Here is a 23,444-nt window from a genome sequence, read left to right as displayed (position 1 = left end):
TTTCCTGAATTCTACTTGTACACTCTCCCGCCGTGACCTCGTGGCTCCCCACTGCCTCCACCTGCTAAGTGTGAACTTCTCACCTGCAAGGACAGTCCAGGCCTTGCCCCCCCAACTTGCCTGCCCAGCCTTATCTCTCAGCCAGACTGCATCCCTACCAACTCAACTCTGCCCTTCTCCTCCTTCCGGGTTTTGTTCATGTTTTCCAAATCCCAGAAATGCCCTCCCCCTGCCCCAATTTTCACAGGTCAAAAATCCCACCCCAACTAGGTCTGGGGACTAGCAGGAGGGAAGGAAGTGGCACCAACAAACTCCTCTCACAAAGCAGGGACTCCACAAACACGTGAAAGTTGAAGGAAGAGCAGTGAAAATGAAGGGGCATGACTCTTAAAGGCACAAAGGAAACCTGCAGAGGAACTGGGGAAAAAAACTCCCTGGGAAGCTGTGCAGGGGCAGAGGGAGGTTTGGGCATCCTCAGGTGAACCCAAGTGCTAATTTAAAATACACACACTGTGCACCAATTACACAACAGGGAACCATGTGGGTCATGTTTTCCAATGCACCCCCCACCCCACCACCCCCACCTCACACACAGGAACCAGCCAATTTTTTCTGAGTAAACTTATTACCATCTTTAAACACAGAGCAGGAAGACAGAGGATCATAGAGATTGTCACCAAGACAAGAAATAGCAGCAAAGCCTATTTTTTCCAGAAACATGGGTAACTGCCAGAAAAAACAGTGAAAGGAGTTAATGGTCTCTGTGAGTGGGGGAGGGGTGCAAGAAGATGCTCTTTTCATTTTAACGTCTTCTGTACTATCGGGATTTTTAAGCCATATAACATACGGCACTCGTGCTCATTTAAAATCAGTATAATTTCTTCCATATTGCAAGCTGCGATCAATCATTGGTATCTCCCGTGTCTGGCACTGCGCAATGACAAAGCCAAGTGAAGACTTTGTCCCGTATGCTCCTTATTATTAAGGTATGAACCTCAATAACACATAGTTGTTTGGAGCTGCGTCTAATACTTAATCAATGTAAGAATGCTTAATAAGCTAATTACCAAAAAGATATTTGAAGACCTTCTTTCCCCCCCCCAATTCAGGGTTACCAGATCCCCAGTCAAATCTGGATTTCAGATAATCAATGAATACGTACGTCCCATGCACAATGTGGGCATTTGTATTTTTTATTCACTACATCTGGCAACCCACAGTGTCAAGGAAAAGGAAAGACGTTTGAGTGGGTATAATTTTCTTTACCCAGGTCTCAAGGCCCAGCTTGATTGCCGATTTCTCCCAGGAGATTTCCTTGCTCCTCTTCCTCCCCTTTCTGAATCTTACCTTGCTCATCCCTGCCCCTCCCTCCCAGTGTGGTGGCCACAGCAGGGATGGAAGGAGGAGCTCCCAGGTCTGCAGCTCACCAGTGGGTGAGTCTGGGCAAGTCATTGGAGTTCTCGGGGCTGCGCTTCCTTCGTCTGTAAGATGCAGTGACAGCACTGATGGCATCTGCCTCTCAACCTTGGTGAGAATTATCACCAAGTGCCTGGAACAGGGTGAGGGTTCCCTGTGTGTTTTTGCCTGAAATTAAAAGGTCAGCCTGCGAGCCCTTTCAAGGACAGCCTTGTGCCTGCCACCATGCTGGAGCCAGGGCACACTGGACGATGTGTCCCCATTCCGCATGCAGCCTCTGCCTAAAATAAGTGCTGGTGCATATTTGAACTGAATTCTGGGTTTGAACCTCGAAATGGTGGACCAGGCCTGTGGTTATGGTGGTAGGGACCGGGTGTCTCTGAAGCCTCCAGGTGACATCCATTTGTTCGGTTTATAATTCCAGAGCATGGAGCCTGTGCCTAGCGGAGCAGGGGGGTGCTGGGTGCAGTGGGGTGCACAAGCAGACCAGGTCCGTGCCTGCCTTCCTGCTGTTTGTATCCTGGTACAGGAGAGGGGCAGACAATAAACAGGAACAGACAGGATCACATCAGACAGGGTGAAAATGAATCAATGTGAGGGGCATGTGAAGGGAGGGGGAAAAGTAGGTGGGTGGTTGGGGTAGGTCTCAGAGGAGGTGGCAAGGCAGCAAGGAATTGAGGATGAGGGACCCAGGTGAAAGGCGCAGCACACGCAGAGGCCCTGCAAAGGGTCCTGGCTGTGAGAGCACACAGGTGCCAATGTCAGGGGCCAGCGGGGGAGTGGGGGAGCGTTCTTGGCTTTCTTGGGATTCCTGAAAGTGAAGAGCACCCAGTGGCAGCGATGATCTGATCCCCCAGGGAGCCTCTCTGCACTGCTGATTTCATTCTGTCCTTTAAAGTTCCCGCTGGTGCCGCCCATGGTCATTGCCACCCAGATGGAGATCCGGCAGTCACCGTGGGGCACACACAGGCTGACCCTGTCCCTGGATTGTGACTCAAAGCCTGGCTTATTCCCTGGAGCTCAGAGCACCCACCCCACCAGCTGCAAATTTGGTGAAAAACAAGTCAACCCCTCACCTCTTTCTCTCCCTGACTTTGTCCAACATCCAAAGCCCTGTCTGTCCCTCCCAGGGAGCAGCCCTCTTTTCATAGGCTCTGAGAATGAGTCCATTGACCCCACAGGGTTAATTATAGGGTTTCAAGTTAGTGATATAAAAAGCTAAAATTTCATAGATGTTCGGTCATGTGTTCAGAAGCCATGCCTTCATGCATACACTATTGACTATGTATATATAGTTAGGAAATTATAAATAGGTAAGTTTCCATATGGACTTTTTATTTATATAGAAGTTTCTGTTTTAACTTTCTAAGTCTCCTTTCATTTCATTTCATTTCCAAGGCCCTCACCCTAATTTCAAAGAGACAGCAAAGTAATGGGTTAAGAGATTCTGACTCCATCATTTGGTAGCTGCAAGACTTGAGTGAGTTATTTAAGATCTCTAAACCTCAGTTTTCTAACCTGTGATATTAGTAGTATCTACCCCAAAAGAGGATTAAATGAGTTGTCATGGACAGAATATCTAGCACAGTGCTTGGTACACAGTATGCACACATTACATTTTCTCATATATTAGGGAAGAAAATCTTGGGAAAGTCATGCATTCATTCAACACACACTTCTTGTGGACCTATTACGTGCCAATGTATATCATTCAAGGCACTGGGACTGCCAAGGGAAACAAGGCAAAGTCTCTACCGGCCTAGAAAGGTAGTGTGTGGCAGACATAGGCTGCTAAGCAAATGTCAGCTGGGCACAGGGAAGACTGAACTTCCTGTCCCCTGAGTGGGTTGGGCCCATGTGACTGGCTCTGGCCAATGGGTTGTGAAGGGAAGTGACACACATCACTTCCAGGCTGGAACACTTACTTCCCAGGGCAGAGTTTCCCTCTCTTGCCCCTTCAGGGATGACAGGAGAGCTGGCCTTTGAAGACTCAGGCTCCTGAGCGACTTTGATGAGCAGAGCTCCCGCTGAGCTGCGGTTGGCTCACGATTAAGTCCCTGAGACTTGTGTTTGTTTCTGTACATATACCAGCCTTAACTGACCGATAACACCATGTAAGCAAAGCAATTACATAGCAATATGGCTAAGGGCAACTCTATAGGATTTGTATGAAATGGGAAGCACAGAGAAGCATGTCATTAACTCTTTAAGAAGAAACATGGATATTTTTAATATCCTGTTTTGAAAACATCTACAGTATTCTATTGGATTTTTTGCATCTTTGATTGTATTAAATGTGGGGATGCTTGAATTATAAGGCAGATAAGCTCCTTAGAAAATCAGTGTTGGGTTTTTTTGTCTTTAACAACCACAACTTAACGTGATAAAGCCCATGGCTGTTGATTGTTTTTCAGAAACTTCCAGAACACAAGGAGAGGGACACTGGGGCCGACTTTGGCCACCACATTAGGGTTTGCAACTTCTTCCATGAAAGATGTTTGTTTTGTGTCACATCCCTTTTTTAATTTCCATAGTAACAATGGTCCTTTTTCTCCCAATTTGTTTTTGAATTTTGAAAAATTTTAAACTTACAAAAATTTGCAAGAATAGTACCCAATGAATACTCACATAGCATAGGTTCAACAATGATCTTCATTTTACTTAGATTTTTGATACCTTTCTTTCTCCTTCTCAGTTTCCCCCCGCCCCCGCCCACATCACACACACACACACACACACACACACACACACACACACACCTTTGGTTGAATCTTTTAAAAGTGGCAGAGATGATGACTATCAGCCCTAAATATTTTGACAAGTACCTTCTAAAAACAAGAACATGTTCTTACTTGACCACATATAATTATCACACTCAAGAATTTTAACCTTGATATGAGATTATTATCTTATAGGCACTCCATTTTCAAATTTCCCTAGGTAGTCTCAAACTTGTCCTTTATTAGTCTTTTAAAACGTCCTCCATCCAGGATCAAGTGTTGCATTTAGTGATTAAGTTTCTTTAAACTTTTAACCAAGAATTGTCCTCACCCCTGTTACTTTCCTGTTTGTGACACTGCCCTTTGTGAACAGTGCCATATCATAGTAACTCCTTGGAAAGGTCATGCTTAGTAAAATGGGCTCATAGAGTTTTCATCAAGGACACACTTTTTGTCCCGGAAAAAGATAACTGCTAGGAGCAGGTTGCAATGGATTTTTAAGAGGCAGCATTGACTCTTTTCAAACCAAGGGTTCATAAGACCCAAAGTAGTTGTGGAAGTCTGGGACTATTCTTATTCCTGGTTCCTTCCCCTAAAACCCAAGGCATCTCCTGAGCCTAGAAGGGAAATGTTTGAAGGATACAGGGTCAAATATGTTGAAAACAGTGAGAGAAGACACAAAACTCTTTTCACGTGTCCCCTCTTTCAGCTCTGTTGTGCCTCAAAAGCAGGTGCAGGTGTGTTTAAAAGCCTCCCTCTTGTTAAAGCCAATGCCATATACATATCCAGGACATTTTTCTGATGAATTCCCTGAAACTCACGCCACACGTAGGGCAAAAAGACAGCTGCCGTGGGAAAGACACGTAGGAGCAATTTGTTCAACAACCCTGGGAAAAAAAAGTACCCAGACTTCTTGCCACCTAAGAGGCACAGATTTTATTTGCCTAAAACCTCAGAGAATCTCCCTAGAGAGGATTTCTTGCTCCCCTGGCAGTTTCAAAGACATTTCTGTTTTCCAACAGATCATGTTCTTGACACATTGTAAAGCTTTGGAAAATGTTGTCGTCGTTGTTGTTGTTGTTGTTTTTCTTGAACGACGCGACGACGCGCTGCACAGTTTATTTACCTTCTCTCTCACAGATTTTTGAAGACTTTATTCCTGCCGTGCAATGCTAAGGTGTATCCATAAGGTGTCAGTACCTTCATTGTAACCAGAACTGTCGTTTCTTTCTTTTTTTCTTTTGAGGGTAGTATCCTTGTTGGCCTGAAGATGGCGCCAACACCACAGGTCCACCCGAGCCGCCTCCAGGTGCAGGAGCCGGTGGCACCCAGGAGAGAAAGCAAGCGGTGCTGTCGGTGGTGGGGAGACAGGGGTGGGGAGTTGGGGGGGCGGGGGCGTGAGTGACTTGAATGTCTTTTGCCTTTTATCATCGCTCACTGTTGTAGAAGCACACAGGGACCTCCGGCCCGATTCCGCTTTCGACTCACTGGCAATGAGGTCAGGAAAGGAAGAAAGCAAGAAATTACCATGCCCCAATCCAAAATATCCTGGCAGGTTAAAGAAAAGATCGGAAATATGGTTTTTGCAAAGTCCAGGTGTGTGGAAGGTGTTGTTTTAATAACCTGAACAAACATTTCTCCCGGAGTCCTACTGAGTGGAGAAGAAACCTAATTCCAGGGGCAAAGGAAAATGTCTCTCTCACCTTTTCTGTCTTGATTATAAGAATTTCTTTCCTCCTACCCCCACTTTTTTTTTTTCGGGGGGGTAATAATTTTGGCAACTCCACTCAGTTCTTTTTAGATGACTTTGGTTTAAACCTGGACACCCTTTTAAATGCAAACTCAGGCAGAAACTGACCTTTTTGAATTTATTTTCCATGGTCCTTAGCTATTTTGGGTTTTACCCTGTTCTGTGATAAAGCTTTTTTAAAGCACCTCGTAAAAGCAGAGTAAATAATATTCTGAGGAGTGTTTCTTGATCAATAGTTTGCGCGCTTCCAGTAAAATTGTGAGCAGAACTCAGAGTGCCTGTCACGCACTCCAGAAGAAAAGCACTTTTTGCCAGAGGTTTTTTTTTTTTTTTTTTTTTTTTTTTGATGGATGTTAATGTACTAGAGGTATTAAAAAATAATAAAGTCGTGGTGGGTGTTGGGCGGTGGGAGAACCTCAGACCATTCACCTGTGAGCTGAGGACTGGGTGGCTTTATTTTATTTCGTTCCCCAAAATAATCAAGTTAGAAGAAGAACTCAGAGCAGCCATAAAAAATATAGTGTGTTTCAGAAGCAGAATATTTGAGGTAATAGGAACCTGTTTTGCACTTTCTCTTTGATTTTGATTATCATGAGGTAATACCATTCGTAGACAATGCACAAAAATATTTTTCTTTTGTTATTTTATTGAAAATGAATACGATGGCCCCAATTCCTTCTATTCATCTCCCCAAATTTAAGAGTGACGGTAAATTTCTCTCACACCCTTTTCCTGGGAATCTAATAAGCAACTGATGGAAGAGTTAGGAGGGGAAAGGAAACCTGAAACAAAAGTTTTATCTGGTCTTCTTCCCTACCCAACCGGACGGACAACTTCCAGAAGAATTCTGACCAGCATTTAGCCCTTCTCATTGGGGTCCCTCTACTTCAAGGGAAGCGGGCATAGGGAGGTCCAATTATTCGAGGTGTAGAAGGAATAAATACTCAGTCCACAAATAAACAAACTTTCCGGGATTCCTAGAGAGAAGGAGAAAGCTTGGAAGCAAGGACCCCGAGTCGCTTCAGGTCCATATCCCGAACAATATCATCTCTGGGGGTGTCTTAACCGTTTTTTGCAATCGCTTACCCGGTCCTCTCACCGAGCCACGGTGCTCAAATAACGTATCAAACACCAACCGACCAACCAAGACTGAAATATAGCGAGTCAGCTGGGAGAACCCCAAGGGGCTTTGCCGGGAGCGCAAGGAGGGACTGCGCCCTGGTGGGTGTTCCAGGCGCCGGCCAGGGTCAGGAGTCTGCGCTGGGGACGCGCGTCGTGGTTAAGCCCCCGCGGAAAGCCGCTCGGTTTCTCCGCTCCGGCTCTGCCTGGCCCGGGGCTTGCTGCATTGTTCCCGGTTTTCGGGAGCGCGGGAGTCAGCTTGGTCAAAGGGAAATTTCTTTCCCGGAAAAGGGAGCCACGCTTGAAAGCTGGAGTCGGTGGGCTGCAGGCGTCTACACGCGAGGGGAAAAAGCGGATTGAGCGAAATTATTTTACTGTCTTCCCCAAATTCCACAAAACTGCTCACGATGACGCGGGTGATTTACCGAATACATGGCGAATTTAGAGGATTAAATTCTCAAGATATTGCTACTTTCCCGCTCCGCCTTTCCCCTATAGACGCCGCGGCCCGCCTCCTCAGGTGGGGGTGAGGGGCATTCCATTTCTATAATTTACCCCTAAAACCTTTATAGGTTATTTTTGACGGCCCCGAACCTGGAAATTCCTTGTTGATTATTAATTATGTGCTTAAATAATGACAACATTCAGGGGAGGCCCCTTCCATGCCAATCCAGTCCGTTTGCTTTGAATCCATTACACCTGGACCCCGATAATTAGGAAATCTAATTATTCGCCTCATCATTCATTAATAAGAAAAATAGTCCCAGGGTCTTTGCTACTTACAAGGTCTTTGGGGAGAGAGATATTTGACTACATTAATCAATTCGATTTTATATTTCAAACTAACTTTTCTTCTGCAAAGTAACGTCGCTTTTTTCTTTTTGCTCTGGGCACGTGGGCCCATTAACTAAAATGTGATAATAAAATAAAATTTAATAAGATATAACTCTTTTCTTGAAAAAAATCTTTCCAAGTTAAGACTGAGCTGCATTAAAGTCTGGCTCTGCGCGGCTGGGTCTTAGAGCCGACGGATTCCGGCGCTCCTCGCCCTGATTGGTGCCAACTCCCCACAGCTGCCAGGTTATTGGTCCAAAGTTCCCGGAGGGGGCGTGGCCGGAGGAAAGTAAAAACTCGCTTTCAGCAAGAAGACTTTTGAAACTTTTCCCAATCCCTAAAAGGGACTTTGCCTCTTTTTCCGGGCTCGGCAGGGCAACCAGTCTGGACCCCGTCTCGCTGACCCTCAGGGCTACCGATTTGCTGGGGGGCTTGGAGAGCCGCCTTCCCCCTCTTGGCACGGACCGGGGGCCCAGCCTTGGTCCACCGCGCGTGTGGCTTCTCCGCTGCGTCCCCGGCGGCCCGCCTGGGCTGCCACCCTCCAGGTCCTGAGAGCGAGCGAGCGAGCAGGGGCTGGCGCTGCGCTCGCGCGGGGCGCGCCCTCCAGGATGCTGATCCGCCCGGTCCGCTGAAAACGAGCGCCCCTTCTCCGCCTGAAGGCGGGCGCCGAGCGCCGGCGCCTCCTCCACCTCGCCACCGAGGCTTCCAGGAGCCCGGGGCTCCCCCCACCGGCTCCCTTCCTCTCTCGTTCGCTCTCTCTCGCTCGCTCTCTCTTCCTCTCTCGCTCTCGCAGGGCCTTCCTCCTGGTCCGTGCGCGCAGGCGGTGGCGAGCCGTCTCGGACGCAGCATGCAGGCGCGCTACTCAGTGTCCGACCCCAACGCCCTGGGAGTGGTGCCCTACTTGAGCGAGCAGAATTACTACCGGGCGGCGGGCAGCTACGGCGGCATGGCCAGCCCCATGGGCGTCTACTCGGGCCACCCAGAGCAGTACGGCGCGGGCATGGGCCGCTCCTACGCGCCCTACCACCACCACCAACCCGCGGCGCCCAAGGACCTGGTGAAGCCGCCCTACAGCTACATCGCGCTCATAACCATGGCGATCCAGAACGCTCCCGAGAAGAAGATCACCCTGAACGGCATCTACCAGTTCATCATGGACCGCTTCCCCTTCTACCGGGAGAACAAGCAGGGCTGGCAGAACAGCATCCGCCACAACCTCTCTCTCAACGAATGCTTCGTCAAGGTGCCCCGTGACGACAAGAAACCTGGCAAGGGCAGCTACTGGACCCTGGATCCGGACTCCTACAACATGTTCGAGAACGGCAGCTTCCTGCGGCGCCGGCGGCGCTTCAAGAAGAAGGACGTGCCCAAGGAGAAGGAGGAGCGGGCCCACCTCAAGGAGCCGCCCCCGGCAGCTTCCAAGGGCGCTCCCGCCGGGCCCCCCCTAGCGGACGCCCCCAAGGAGGCCGAGAAGAAGGTGGTGATCAAGAGCGAGGCGGCGTCGCCAGCGCTGCCGGTCATCACCAAAGTGGAGACGCTGAGCCCTGAGAGCGCGCTGCAGGGCAGCCCGCGCAGCGCGGCCTCCACTCCCGCGGGCTCCCCCGACGGCTCGCTGCCGGAGCACCACGCAGGCGCGCCCAACGGGCTGCCGGGCTTCAGCGTGGAGAACATCATGACGCTGCGAACGTCGCCACCGGGCGGCGAGCTGAGCCCGGCGGCTGGGCGTGCGGGCCTGGTGGTGCCGCCGCTGGCGCTGCCCTACGCCGCCGCGCCGCCCGCCGCCTACGGGCAGACGTGTGCTCAGGGCCTGGAGGCCGGGGCGGCCGGGGGCTACCAGTGCAGCATGCGAGCCATGAGCCTGTACACCGGTGCCGAGCGGCCGGCTCACATGTGCGTCCCTCCCGCGCTGGACGAGGCCCTCTCGGACCACCCGAGCGGCCCCACGTCGCCCCTGAGCGCCCTCAACCTCGCCGCCAGCCAGGAGGGCGCGCTCGCCGCCGCCGGCCACCACCACCAGCATCACGGCCACCATCACCCACAGGCGCCACCGCCGCCGCCGGCTCCCCAGCCCCAGCCAGCGCCGCAGCCCGGGGCCGCCGCGGCCCAGGCGGCCTCCTGGTATCTCAACCATAGCGGCGACCTGAACCACATCCCCGGCCACACATTCGCGGCCCAGCAGCAGACTTTCCCCAACGTCCGGGAGATGTTCAACTCTCACCGGCTGGGGATTGAGAACTCGACCCTCGGAGAACCCCAGGTGAGCGGCAACGCGAGCTGTCAGCTGCCCTACAGGTCCACGCCGTCCCTCTACCGCCACGCCGCCCCCTATTCCTACGACTGCACGAAATACTGACCGGCCCGGACGCTCTGGCTTCGCCTCCCAGACGCGACCCTCTCAGACAGTTCAGGCTGCAGAGACGCAAAAAGAACCAAACACATCCACCAGCTTTTTCTCAGACCCGGGAGCAGAGCGCGCGCGCGCCAGCCTCAGTCCTCTGGGAAGCTGCAGGTAATTTTAATTCGCCGCCCCGTTTCTGAGATCCCCAAGGAGCCCCTGTGAAGGGAGGCAGCCCAACGAAATGAATATTGAGTTTAAAATCCCTCTCCCCTACCAGGATGGCTGTGTTCTCTGCTCCATTCGGGGTTTCCAAAATTAAGTTATGGACCAAATCCCATAGCGACCCAGTAATGACTCTCTGTAGAGGGTCTCTATAGAGTTTGTATGTGCTATGTGTAATTTTAAATTTCTCTAACCGTGCTGTACAAATGTGTGGATTTGTAATCAGGCTATTTTTGTTGTTGTTGTTCAGAGCCATTAATATAATATTTAAAGTTGAGTTCACTGGATAATTTTTCATCTTGCCCAACCATTTCTAACTGCCAGATTGAAAATTCAAAAATATCTATGTGGGGCTTCCCCCCTGTACAATTATGAGATCTAATTCTTTTCCCAGTTGTAGGTCTTTTACAAAACAAGAAAATAATTTATTTTTTGTTGTTGTTGGCAGAGAAAGAAGTCAAGTATCTGATACTTTTTATTTACAAAGTGTGATGGTTTTGTATAGTAGATTCCGCCCTGAGCATTCCGAAAAGAAAAAAAAAACTAAAAAATTAAACTTCACCTGTGTTTGTCTTATGTGGTCTTAATTGTTGTACTTACCTTAAAATAAACCCATGTTGTTTTTCTGCCCAAAAAACTGTGTTTGTGTTCTCGCATTTTTAAAAAACAAGGTGCGTTTGCAAATCCACCTGTTTTGATTATTTTTGTTACACAGGTGGGTAAATGTGTAGACGTATATACACAGATGATCACAGAGGAATGGGCGCACTCCCCTATTGTCTTGTTCGTGGCAGAAAAGGCTTTCGATTAATTCAAATCCCACCATGGTGGAGGCAAAGGAGAAACAGTCCTGGTTGGATGTGGCTGCTTGAAGGACTGCATGCCATAATGTCATTTGCTGTAATACATTTTGCTAAATGCAGAAAAACATGCCAATTGTCAAAACAAACAGTGCCATTCCATCTGAATGTCCAGCCATCCCCAATTTAGGAGGGGAAGGAAAACCGTTTTCCATTAGCTAACTACAAACCAAGGGGAGTCCTGCTTTCCCTGGATTTCCTAAAATGCGGACTTCCTTACCCACTTTAATGGTATTTCAGAGAAGAATTTGAACTGGGCCAGTGAAGGTCCAAAGGGGACTGAGTCTGTAGTGTTTAACGACCATCCCAGGTGGTGGCCAGATCAGAAATGGATTTCAGACCTCTTTACTTCTTGATTTAATTTCTAAATTTTTACCCTATTGCAGTGAAAAATTGTAAAACCTCGTTGCCCTTCAAAAATAATTTCGAGTGCTTTTAGAGTTCTAAATTCATCAACTTTTTCAGAACTTTAAATAATAGGGAGATTATTTTTCTTTTCAATTTTGATATCTCGTCTTTTTTATTTTCAATAGCAATGCAGCCTTTGTGAAACACGGCTGAGGGGAAATGGCTTTGTTATCTATTTCACTGGCCGAAACCCACAACTCCCCTGCTGGTGTCTGCGTGTGAATTTGGGGGCCAGAGCTCCAAATTGGGAATGTTTCCCACCCCAGCATGTGAGCTGTACCTTGCTAAGGGCCAAGTTCCTTGTGAAGGTAACATTTCAGGTGAGGATGATTTTCCAAAAGGTGATTTTCCTTGATGCAGTGGCGTTGAACGTCACCTGGGTGTTGTGTTGTTGTTTTAAACATGGCATTTTGTCTCTGTTATGCTGAGATAGACTTGGGGGAAGTTTCAGCATAATTTTCCCCATATGTGTGACACAGATTCTTCCAATCTGTGGCCCCAGAGGTGGCATGTAGTTAAAACTTAAAGGCTGCATTTTATTCCTTTTCATAATACGCAGGAACGGGGAGCCCCAGTGCTTGGAGCTGGACTTTCAGCAGGCCCCCAGGCCACAGTGTATTGGTTGAGTGAGCTGGACCAGTCAGCTACAGAGAGGGGGTGGGGGGAGACAGAGAGAGAGAGAGAGAGAGAGAGAGAGAGAGAGAGAGAGAGAGAGAGAGAGAGACCACTTCTCTGAGCTGCAGAGAGAGGCAGCCCGGCTCTTTGCCCAGCTCTTTGCCCAGCTCTGGCACTCTGGTTTCATTTCGCTCCTGTTCTCTTTATCGTGTTTGCCGCGGGAGAGGAGAGTATTCTAGCTGGCTTTCTCCTCCCTCAGACATTTCAAAGAGTCCTCCCTGAAAGCTTGTCCTCCTCTTAAGATTTGGAGCTCAGACCATGTCTGAGAGACACATTGAGAATAAAGGAAAGAGAAATGTGAGTAGGGTGAGAGACCCCATGCTGCCTCTGAAACCGCCCCAGATTTTCTACCTTTGGGAAGGTTTCTTCAAGAAGTCCCTGCTGAGTGTGGACCAATCACCGGAGTAGGTAACTTCAGAAGGTTCCCCCCCATCAGGTGGAGGCCAAGGTGAGGGGCCCTTCCATTCTGTTGAGAACGTGGGCAGCTTGGGACTTTATCCAGCTGGCAGAGTGGAAGGGTGTATCAGGCCAGGCATATTGGGTCACTCCCAGACCACCCACCCCGCCAAGGTGACCACAGTCTGAGGCCCTGGGGACAGAGGTAGGTGTGGATCGGTGCCGGAAGACTGCCCCATGTGCTGGGCACTGAGCACAGAGCTGGCTCAGCCTGGCCCTCACAGCCCCAATGCAGACCTGTGGCCTAGGGGCTTGGTACCCGCCTCAGGGCATCTGTTGCTCCCCATGGAGTGGGAAGATCCTGCAGCTCGACACCTTGAGCAGCGCAGAGCCCAGGCACTGGCCGGGCTGCCTTGCACGTCTCCGTGGCCACCCTGCATGTCTGCTGCCTGGCGTAAAGACTGCACCGGGCACAGGCTGCTTCTAGGATCCATTCGCTGCTCCTTCCTACTGCCACTGGGTCCTTGGGAGGCCCAGGGCCTTTCAGGAAAGGGGAAAGGAAGTTGGTGATGGAAAGACCCGAAAGCCCCTCACCGGCTGCCTGGCCCCCGGCTGAGGTGGCTCTGTGGTCCATAGGAACACAGTTTGCATGTCTGATAGTCATGTTCCTTCCTGACCCAGTAAGATACAGCTCGGAGGGTCTCAAAGATACTTCAAAAACATGGAAGCAACCCGACCACCACAGCAGAAACCATTTCCCTCGAAGCTAACCCTGCATCCTGGACTGGCCTTGGCTGGGTAGACTGTATCTCTAAACAGGATCCAGTTTTGAGAGATATGGACCACCCTGACAGACCCTGTGGTCTCTGAACATGCCAACCGGTCCCAGCCCCGAGAGGCTGCCACTGGAGTAGCCTCTGCTTCTTATAAGACTTGGAGAGATGCCCCAACCTCACCGCTTTCAGGGAGAAGGGACTGCTGGTGTGCTGCCTACCTCCAGCCTCTGTCCTAAGGCTGGACATGGGTCTGTGGCTAGCTGGTCCTCCCTGCCCTGGTGCAAGTGACCTTTCCCCATGAACACCAAAATCAGTGGTGACTTTCCTCTTCGAATTGCTGGAGCACTGGGCTAGGAGTTAGAAGACCACATCTTGCTGTGGGAACAAACCACTTTCCCTCCCTTGCCTGGGCCTTCTCATCTGTAACATGACCAGGTGAGTGTAAGGACTTTGGGGGCAGCTCAGCACTTTCCCTACCTTCTTAGCCTGGGCTCCTGTCATGGGCCCTCAATTATCCTGGCTCCCCTTCCCTGCCGGCAAGAAATGAAGATCCGTTGTTGGAGGGAAGAAAACACAGGGTCCTGGGAACTTCGGCACTTGGCTCATAAATCTTTCGGGGTCTATCTCCTCCCCTCTACCCCAAGACTGCCTGGGGGTGACCTCTGGGCCTGAGAGAGGCTTGTGAGCTGCACTCAAAGCACAAACAGCGGAGTTCCCAGGTCCCCCTAAAAAAAAAAAAAAAAAAAAAACCCAAACCAAAACAAAACAAAAAACAGCCCTGGTGGCCGAGCGCTTGTTTCCTCGCTCCTCTTCCCACCCCAAATCCAAAAAGTTGGATGGGGTGTTGGGCAACATTGGCCTGATCAGAATTTATTGATAATTGTAAACCTGAGGTGGGTGGGGAGAGTGACACCAAGAAAAGACATACTTGACTAATGTGCAGAACCAAGTTTCTTGAGAATGTGCTGGGATCTTGGAGCCTGTACTTGGCACCTCGTGGAATGTGTGCTGGTGTCATCCCAGTACACTCCTGACTCCCAGTGTGGTGGAAGTGGACAAGTAGAGATCTGAGGGTTTATGCCTTAGGGGTAGACCGGCCAGGGACGGCTGGGGGACTGGACTCCAGGTGAGCAGGACACACTAGGTCTGAGCCACCAGTGACTGCCTCCTGGCACCACATACTTGAAATGCTTTCCCAAACTTTGAGAAGCATTCACTGCCTGCCTCTTTCGTTCGTGGCCTCAGCTCGCTGGGGTGTTTGAAATGTTTGCTTTTTGACATAGGCATGTGAGGAAGGGAGTGGAATGTTTTAGGGAGTTTGGAAGGCTAGGCATCCACAGTCAGGGACAGGCCACTGCGCCTGGGAAGACGCCACCGCCTGGACTTGTGCAAGCCTTTCCCTTGCTTTTGCAACATGCCTGCTGTGCAGCAAAGGCAGAGAGACGCAACTTGTATAGAGTTGGATTCTCGAATGTGTCTCTCTGGCGCTATGGTTTTTTCCAGTGTCAGACTTGTGAGGACTTTATCCTGGGGCCTTGAGGGTGTGAAAAGTTTAAGTGGAAGGAAGGGGATGGGTTGACAGATTGATGAGCTTGCTGGCATCGCAGGTCCCTTTAAGGGAATGGAGTTGGGGAGCATTGGGAGGGCATTCCTCACCTCCTAAGCCTGGGGGTACAGCTTTGTGTTCAGTCTATGCCCACTCAGCTTGGGAGGTCACAGAGGCCAGAGAGGCCCCTCTGACCCTTGGCTTAGTGGCCCTTGGCCTCCCCTTTCCCAGCAGCCCCTCTGAGCGCTCTCTGCTTCCAGCAGAGCCTTTCTGAGCTGAATCCACCAGCCCCAGCTCAGGGCCTCTGCACAGGCCAGCCGAGGGTTCATGTGACCTTGTACAAGCCACCCAAACTTCTGTAAGCTCATTTCTCAACTGAAAAACAATAGGATCATCGACTAGGGCTATTGTGAGGATAAAGGAATCCAGCATGTCAGGAAAGTGCTTCGATGGTGCCCAGTCCATAGTAAGAACTCGCTGTTATCTCTTAGGGTTTACTGGGCTAACAGAAGAGAAAAGAATCTTTGGACTCAAATAACTGCATATAGCAGGCAAAACTGCTTGAGCAGGGCAGTGCATGTGACCTAATTGCCCTTGTTTAGACCCTTTAAATCACTTCCAGAAGTGAACAAGGTGAGCTCTAAAGAAATCAGCATTTAGGAAAATCCTGTCCTGCTCTCTGGGCTTCACTCAGCCTCAGTTGATCAGCCAACAGTTACCTTCATGGCTCAGTTGCCCCTCCACCCCATTGCAGAGAAGCAGCAGAAGACCCTGCTCCCTGGTCCTTTCAAAGCGGGAGAGGAGGGGAAAGAAGGAGAGGGTCTTCTGGGTTTTGGTAATATGAAAGTGAGGACTCTGGGTTTCCTACTTACAATGCCCCAAATCTCACAGCTCTGGGGGTGCCGCATACCTCTCCTCTCTGGAGCACCCACTTCCCTTTTCTTATTCCCAGCACATCTTTCTGAGCTTCTGTACACACCTGAGGTTGTCAGACCTCAGAGAACCCACCTTTGGAGGAAACCATGTGGGCTCTGATCCATGTTCTGCTATTTACTACCTCCCATGTCTTAGGGTGTTCTGTGCCCTGCCTCAGTTTCATCATCTGTGAGATGGGCAAGTCCCCTGTCTTCATACATGCTTCGAGGAGTCTCAAGTGAACTTCCACAGGGCCCTAATGTAATTGTTTTCCTGGCTTTGCAACACTTCCTAGTGGGGGACCTGAGGTGAGCTAACTTCCTGCCCTCAGTTTCTGGATCTGCAGAATGGGAAAGAGAAAGATTTCTGTTTCATATGGTTGCCATGAGGATGAAATGACCTAACCTAATGCACATATGTAGAAATAGATATAATGTCAACTGACTTCACATTTAGAAAGTGATGCACATATTTGGAGAGATGATGATTCAGCTCATCATTAACTTGACTCTGCTTTTTAATTTACCGTCAGAGCAAGGAAAGGTAGATGCCCCTGGTGGGGAGCTGGCAGTTATTAGAATTCATTTCTCCCCCTCAGCCTCTTTTTCTGAGGCCCCTTTGGTGCTGGCTGGTGCTTGGGTTCCGACCAACCGGCCCAAGGTGGAGGCTTTCTCCTGAAAGGTGGGATCTGGCAATGTACTGTCTGCCCTCGTCCCACACTGAACCCTATGTCTGCTGGGGCCCAGAGTTGGAAGCGCTGAGGTCCTTCCCGAAGCATCCGGGCATCTCAGGGTTTTCCTGCAGGCTGGTTGAGGCGCTTGCACTGACTTCAGAGATGAATGTCCTTTTCTGGGATCTGAAGACTTAAGAACCTGCAGGAAACTTTCAGTGTCTCTGTACCTGGTTCTCTAGTACATCCACTCTGCCTCGCTGTCTCGCAGGCTCGGCTGCCCCCGGCGGACCCCAACGGGCCTTCGCTTTGTCCTCACGCCACAGAGCTTCCGCACGAGGGCGCATCCGTTCTCGGACGCTAGAGATTTGGGCCCTGCGCTCCCCGGAAATAAGCCCCAGTGAGGTCCTTCCCACCGCAGCTCCTCCTAGGCTCCACTTACAAAAACTCTTCACCTGGGAGCTCAGGATTCATCCCCTTGCGGGTAACGGGGAGGGGTGCCAGGCCGGAGTTCCGTGGCTGAAACCTCTATGAGATGTTACAAACTACTGCACACGCGCGGGGCTGCATATGTCGCTCCAGACCGCGACTAGAACTCGGGTTTTTCTTTTTTTTTCTCCTCGTTTACTATCAGTGCCCCGCCCATCAGCCACGCGTGTCTCCGCCTGCGTCCGGCCCATTACCAAATTGGGTGGTGTTTATTCTTGAACGAATTCAAGCTCGGATTTGCCTTAGAATTTAGAAGAAGCGTCGCTGCGGCGTGCCTTTCGGGAGAGGCATTGATGTGCATGCTGGACTCCGGGTGCTGGGGAAACTCCAGGAAGGGCTCCGGGTGCGGAGGTGGGGGGAGGGGTGCATAGTGACACCCGTTTATCTCTTGCTCTGGGTCTGTTAGAGCGGACGCCGAGGCTGGAAACCCAGCTGGATTCAAAGTTGAGCTCGCTGGGGAGCGCTGGTCTGGAGAGGTTGGGGGACCCAGGGGACAGTTGGACCCGGGGGTTGCTAAAGCGCGGGCACTGAGGCTCTTTTTTTTCGTGATTGAAAGGGGTGTTCGGGCGAGAGCCAGAGATTCAGTGGACAGCGTCCCGCCCCCTCCTGGCAAGAGGGCCATCCTCAAGACCTAGGCCAGGGAAGGCTGGGCCAGACGGTTGGCCTGAGTTAGAAACGCAGCGCCCTGGACAGAGGCGTGGAGGTGTCCCAGGGCCTGGCATGGAGCTCCCACAAGCCGCGCCTGCACCCAAACCGGTTTTTCGACCTGATTGCCACGTCCTTTTTGGTATTTCAAACGTACCCGCTACCCCGCGGGCTATCCGGAACCCCCAAACACAGGAGTTACTTTCTGGGCTCCCCATTTTGGAGTGAGATTCTCCTGAGCTCTCTCAACCAGTCTGCAGTATGGTGTCGCCTTTCTGTGGCAGCAGCAGCGGCAGCTGCTCCCCCCTCCCCTCCACCTCCTTAGAGCAAGTTTGGTGCCTCTCTCCCCATTCCGGGTGGGAGCCAGGTGTGGGCCATTTCTATGCCCACCTGCCTCCCCGCCCCTCCCTTTTCTCTTTGGCATCGCGGCTCATTTACTCAATGAAACGCTAATTCAGTTAACCCAAGTGCTTTTTTTTTCTTTTATAAAATATTCAGCAGAGATCATAAACAGGAACTAGTCACGCTACATGCACCCCCCACACACACGCTGCGGAGTGAGGGTAGAGACACCTCCTTCTGAATTGGCATCATTCAGAGCTTTTGATTCAAATCCTGACGTGGCTAAATGTAAAATAAGAAGGGGTGAGGGGTGCTTGCACCCCAGGGTGAGTGGGTGGGTCGGGGGAGAGCAAGCAGGCTTTCCAAATGCTTAATGTAATCACGGGCCAGCTGCGTGCACTTGTAAAGTTGTTATAACCCCCCTCCTTGTTATAAACAGGAAAGCGCAGAATATAAAGCAAGAGACCCGCATTCACAAATACCAGCTCTCCTGCGCCAGCTGCCAAATTCCCCTTTTATGGTGTTTCTTGCTTGCAGCTTCGGGCCCATCAGAAAGACCTTACTTTCTCCCCCGGAACTCTCCAATCGGGTTTATTTTGAAACTCCCCTCAACCGAGCTGTGGACCAGGTAACCCACGCCCTCTCCAACTTCCCAGCGCCCGATGATGCTTTGGCCTCGGGAAAAGTTGGGCTCCTGGAGTTTTCTTCCCCGGGTCCCCAGGGAGCCCTGGAGGTCAAGGCTTGCTGCCTCTGGGATACTAGGCCCCTAGCAAGCGCCCAGACTCCTGCGTGACATGTCCAGGATCTTTCCAAGGAGGACTGTGTCCTTTTCTCTTCAGACTCCCAAACCTCTTAGATGCGTAGAGCCACTTCTCCCCCCAACACATGTAAAAGCTTTCAAAGACCTGGAAAGGCATTTTGTGATACTGTGCCATCTCTCCATCTCCTATTAAGCCTGGGAAAAGCAAAAAGCCTTCTGTGGGAGGCCCTGGTATTACGGGGCTCCCCCAGGTCAGCGGTTAAACTCACCCCTGTGCCCCGCCCCCCGCGCCATCTCCACCTCTCCTTCCTGGCGGGGCAGACCCCGCTCCCAGGCACCGAGGTCCACATCCTGCCTCACTGACTGTGTGTGCTTACAGCGTCAAGGGGTGGACGTGATATTTCAAACATCAGATCAGTGCGTTTATATATTGGGTGCCCGGAAATTTTTCCAAATAAACACAGCTTGATTCAACTTGGGTGGGCGGACTTATCAACAGACTAATTCTATAAACAAATGAAGGAATAGCCCCGAAACCGATTGGCTGGTATCAAAAAGACACGTGGAGGGAAAAGCTTGGAGTTTTTCAGCAATGAAATTTTAATTAATGTGGGTGGGCTGAGAACACAACGACTGTTTATCATAGACAATTTATTTTCCAGCGTTAAGTCAACATATAATAGCAAACTTACAACAATTATTTAACATTTTTAAAGCCATGAAGAAGGGACAGAGCGCGGAGCGGCCGGGGAGAGCGGCAGAGCGGGAGGCAGACGCACGGCGGGCTCCCCGGGAGGGCCCTTGCCGCGCTGGGCGCAGTCCCTAAGCCGCCCGGGTCGCCTCCGTCGCGGGGAGCGCAACGCCGGTTCCCACCCGCCATGAGCCACCTCTTCGGTCCCCGGCTGCCTGCCCTGGCCGCGTCGCCCATGCTCTATCTGTACGGCCCCGAGAGACCCGGGCTGCCTCTGGCCTTCGCCCCGGCGGCCGCTCTGGCCGCCTCGGGCCGGGCGGAGCCCCCCCAGAAGCCGCCCTACAGTTACATCGCGCTCATAGCCATGGCAATCCAGGACGCGCCCGAGCAGAGGGTCACACTCAACGGCATCTACCAGTTCATCATGGACCGATTTCCCTTCTACCACGACAACCGGCAGGGCTGGCAGAATAGCATCCGCCACAACCTCTCGCTCAACGACTGCTTCGTCAAGGTGCCCCGCGAGAAAGGGCGGCCGGGCAAGGGCAGCTACTGGACCCTGGACCCTCGCTGCCTGGATATGTTCGAGAATGGCAACTACCGGCGCCGGAAGAGGAAGCCCAAGCCGGGCCCCGGGGCCCCGGAGGCCAAGCGGGCCCGTGCCGAGACTCACAAGCGCGGCGTAGATGCGCAGCAGGAGGCGGGGAGCGGAGGAGAGCGCCCGGGCCCCGCGACCCCCAGCCACGAGGGAGCGCCCTCGCGCCTCTGGCCCCTCCGGGAAGTCTCCTCCACGCCGGCGCCCCTCCTCTGGCCCCGGCCAGCGTCCCCAGAGGAGGACGTGGGCGACGCTGTCCAGGGCGCTGGGGCCGTGGCCGTGGGCCAGCCAGCGCGCCCAGGATCCCCTCCGCGCCCTGCCTCGCGCAGCTCTCCGAAGAGCTCCGACAAGTCCAAGAGCTTCAGCATAGACAGTATTCTGGCAGGACGGCAGGGCCAGAAGCCGGCTGGAGGGGCCGAGCTCCTGAGGGGCGCCAAGCAGGGGCCCGGCGGCTGTCTGGGCACCTCGCTTATGGCCACCTCCACTAGCTTCCGCCCCCCTTTCAACGCTTCCCTGATGCTCGACCCGCACGTCCAGGGCGGTTTTTACCAGCTCGGGATCCCTTTCTTCTCCTACTTCCCTCTGCAGCTCCCCGACACCGTGCTTCACTTCCAGTAAAGCAAACTGGCTCCGTTCTTTCCCCTGCCTTGGTTAGAGCTTCTTGTGAGCCACCAAGGCTCCCACCGCTGGGGGAAGGAGACACTTTTAAAAAAATGATCTTTTCCTCGGCTGAGGTGTGGATCCTGGGAAGTGTTTCCAACTTCTGCGCGCAGGCGGGCATGCTTGCCTGCCTCCTCCAAGGGGACCTCCCCAGAACCAGGATGAGCGTCAGAGTTCAAAGACCCTGCCCCACTGGGATTTGGGCGTCTCAGATCTCCTACGGTGGGTGCAGGAGAATTCTTTGACCTTAGGTCAATCTAATGGCGGGATCTTCCGCCACCCACCACAGATCCTGCGTGTCTAGGGCATATGAGAGCCCAGATAACCCAAGGGCAGGACACACAGGCCAGTGTGGGTGTTTCGATCTGAAAGCCACCGTCTGACCATTGCCAGCTGGATTGTCGCTGTGACTCAGGCTTTGGCTTTGAACCGTCTGGGTGATGGGTGCTCTCAGCTGGGTTTGTTTTTCCTGAAGTCCAGTTGTGGGGACGCCTGGGTGGGGTCTGTGTGACCCCTGTTTTTCAGGTTCTTTGGCAGATCTGGGGCCTGGTGAGGATTTACGACCAATGTCCAGGTGGAAGATGAGAAACTACATTTTTATTTTCAATAGATAATTTTTCTGTCTTTTTTTTCCTTTCTAGACAGTAAAAGGAACATGCTCTATTCTTTGCATAAATACTTGATTCTTTTTACTATAATGATTGCCCGGTGAAAATGTTTATATTAACAATTTCTGTCAAGAAAGCGCACTCTTTATAATATAGCATTGTGTTACATGGTAGCTCATTAGTCAATACACGTCTTCTCCAACGCATGTTACCAACAATAGCAGTCATCCTATCTTTTTGCTTTTGATTTTAAGGGATCAAAGATTTCAGGGAAGACCGGAAGTGTGTGAAGGGGAGGGAAGATGTCTCAAACAACATAAGATTTTCAATTACCATGTGTTTCCCCCCCCCCCCAGATCTAGGTTTGATTGTTGCTACATTTTCCAGAATTGTGTAGTGAAGGACTACTAATCATCAAAAAAGATGGGTGAAACAAACACATGAAAAACAGTTAGAGGGAGAGATGGGTTAGTGCTGGGAAGAATAAGGGAATATGCTGGTATCTGCTGGAGGCTCTCTGGTCCCCAAAGAACGTGGGGCATGGTGGGAGGATTCTTTCAGACATTCCCAGTCTGTGAACCCCCTCCGCCCTCCAACCTCTCTATCGAGCAGACCCAGAGCCTGCAGCTGAATAAACCCCTTAGGAAGGTGACTAGAAGTCTGGTGGGAGGGATGAGCCTCATGGGAGGGGTCTGCAACAAAGATCTGATTAAGAAAATCCGAGATTCTCACAATCCCATTCAGCTTGGAACTTCTGGGAAATGCGTCTAACCTCTCTTTGGATTGTCTTAGGGGTCCTGAAACTTGATTCCCTGAACCTCCAAGTTACTTTAATTGTATCTGATGTGGGAAAGGCACAATAAGTCATGAATTCTTGGAGGTGGGCTGAGAGAGGTCTTTAAAATCACTTTTTAATAGTTTTCAAGACTGATGCAAAAACGAACACAAATTTTACATCAAGAGAGCCTTTTGGTGAATATGTTGGATAAGCAGAATAATTGAATAAGTAGTAGGCACAGAGTTGACTTTCTGAGAATTCATCCGTAAAGCCATGTGCTACTGACTTATACATGTTTTCCCAATGGCTTTCTACCCAGGCTGATGGGAACCGTTTAGTGAGCTGCAGTGTCCTTGACTGTAAGAACTTTGATGAGATCCCATTGTTGAGATCCAGGCTCACCGTCATCAACTTAAAGTGTGGTGGAAAGGAGGTCATTGGCTATTTTGTAATCCCAAAGTCTCAGGCTCTGTGAATAAAGTTGTTTTTTCATTAACCTCTCAGTGACTGGTTCAGTGGATTACTGGGCGGGGTGGGGGGTGGGGGGTGGGGAGGGGGATGATAAACAAACAGTGTAATAAGAAAGAGGAGCCTCGGATTATGTTCAAGAACCCTCTCAGCATCTCAGGGGCTCTAAGGGCTGGAGCAGAAAAGCCCAGGACCAGTGGATACTGCCTAAATGTCAAAAAGTAAGATGAAAATTCTGCTGTATAGAATACGTTTAAAATTTTTCCTTTCTTTGTGTTTGATTTGCTATTTTGTGTGTTTTGTTAACTTATGATTGCTGCTTTCTGGAGAAGCCAATAATCCAATACTGTCATTTAAAAAGGATGGTATTTTGGAGTTACAGTTCCAAAAGTATAATATAAACATTATGTTTATGTCACAGGAGAAAGGCAGAAGTGTGTATCTACTTTGTAAGAGGGTTTATCCATACATGAAGAGAAATTCTGTTACTTCATCCCCACATTCATCTGGTTTAGGAAAGCCAGGAGAAATTTTCTCTATGGGTCATTTTCTATGAATTCTATATAGTTTCATGTATATTTCTTCCGACAGAAGAGAAAGAGGAACTATGGATCTTATCAATCCAAATAGCTGTTCTAATGTTCTAGATTTAATTATGAGCTCCAAATTATGGACCAATGACATCAAGGAATGGATTCTACTCTTAATTAAAACAGCATTTGGACTAAACCAGAAGTAGCCATACATTCTACTCTTGGGCAAT

At 50.7% G+C, this 23,444-nt stretch overlaps 2 protein-coding genes across 2 annotated transcripts; both read left to right on the top strand.

Moving 5' to 3' along the window:
- The first annotated feature begins 8,146 nt into the window (after positions 1-8,146).
- On the top strand, positions 8,147-11,036 carry FOXC2 (forkhead box C2). Its single transcript, XM_019747094.3, has one exon. It carries the CDS (start codon positions 8,687-8,689, stop codon positions 10,190-10,192), a length of 1,506 nt encoding a protein of 501 aa, XP_019602653.1. The 5' UTR covers positions 8,147-8,686; the 3' UTR covers positions 10,193-11,036.
- Positions 11,037-18,456: 7,420 nt separating this feature from the next.
- Positions 18,457-22,709, top strand: FOXL1 (forkhead box L1). Its single transcript, XM_019747100.3, has one exon. The coding sequence runs from the start codon at positions 19,760-19,762 to the stop codon at positions 20,783-20,785; it is 1,026 nt and encodes a 341-aa protein (XP_019602659.3). The 5' UTR covers positions 18,457-19,759; the 3' UTR covers positions 20,786-22,709.
- The last annotated feature ends 735 nt before the right edge of the window (positions 22,710-23,444 follow it).

The sequence above is a fragment of the Rhinolophus sinicus genome, chromosome 8 (genome assembly GCF_057876585.1).
Source record: "Rhinolophus sinicus isolate RSI-liver-muscle chromosome 8, RSI-T2T, whole genome shotgun sequence".
NCBI lineage: Eukaryota > Metazoa > Chordata > Mammalia > Chiroptera > Rhinolophidae > Rhinolophus > Rhinolophus sinicus.
Note: the sequence above shows the minus strand (reverse complement) of the source record. Positions and strands in the feature narration are given on the sequence as shown.

Excerpts from the sequence above, each read along its gene's own strand:
- FOXC2 (XM_019747094.3), top strand. The coding sequence starts at position 8,687 with ATGCAGGCGCGCTACTCAGTGTCCGACCCCAACGCCCTGGGAGTGGTG.
- FOXL1 (XM_019747100.3), top strand. The coding sequence starts at position 19,760 with ATGAGCCACCTCTTCGGTCCCCGGCTGCCTGCCCTGGCCGCGTCGCCC.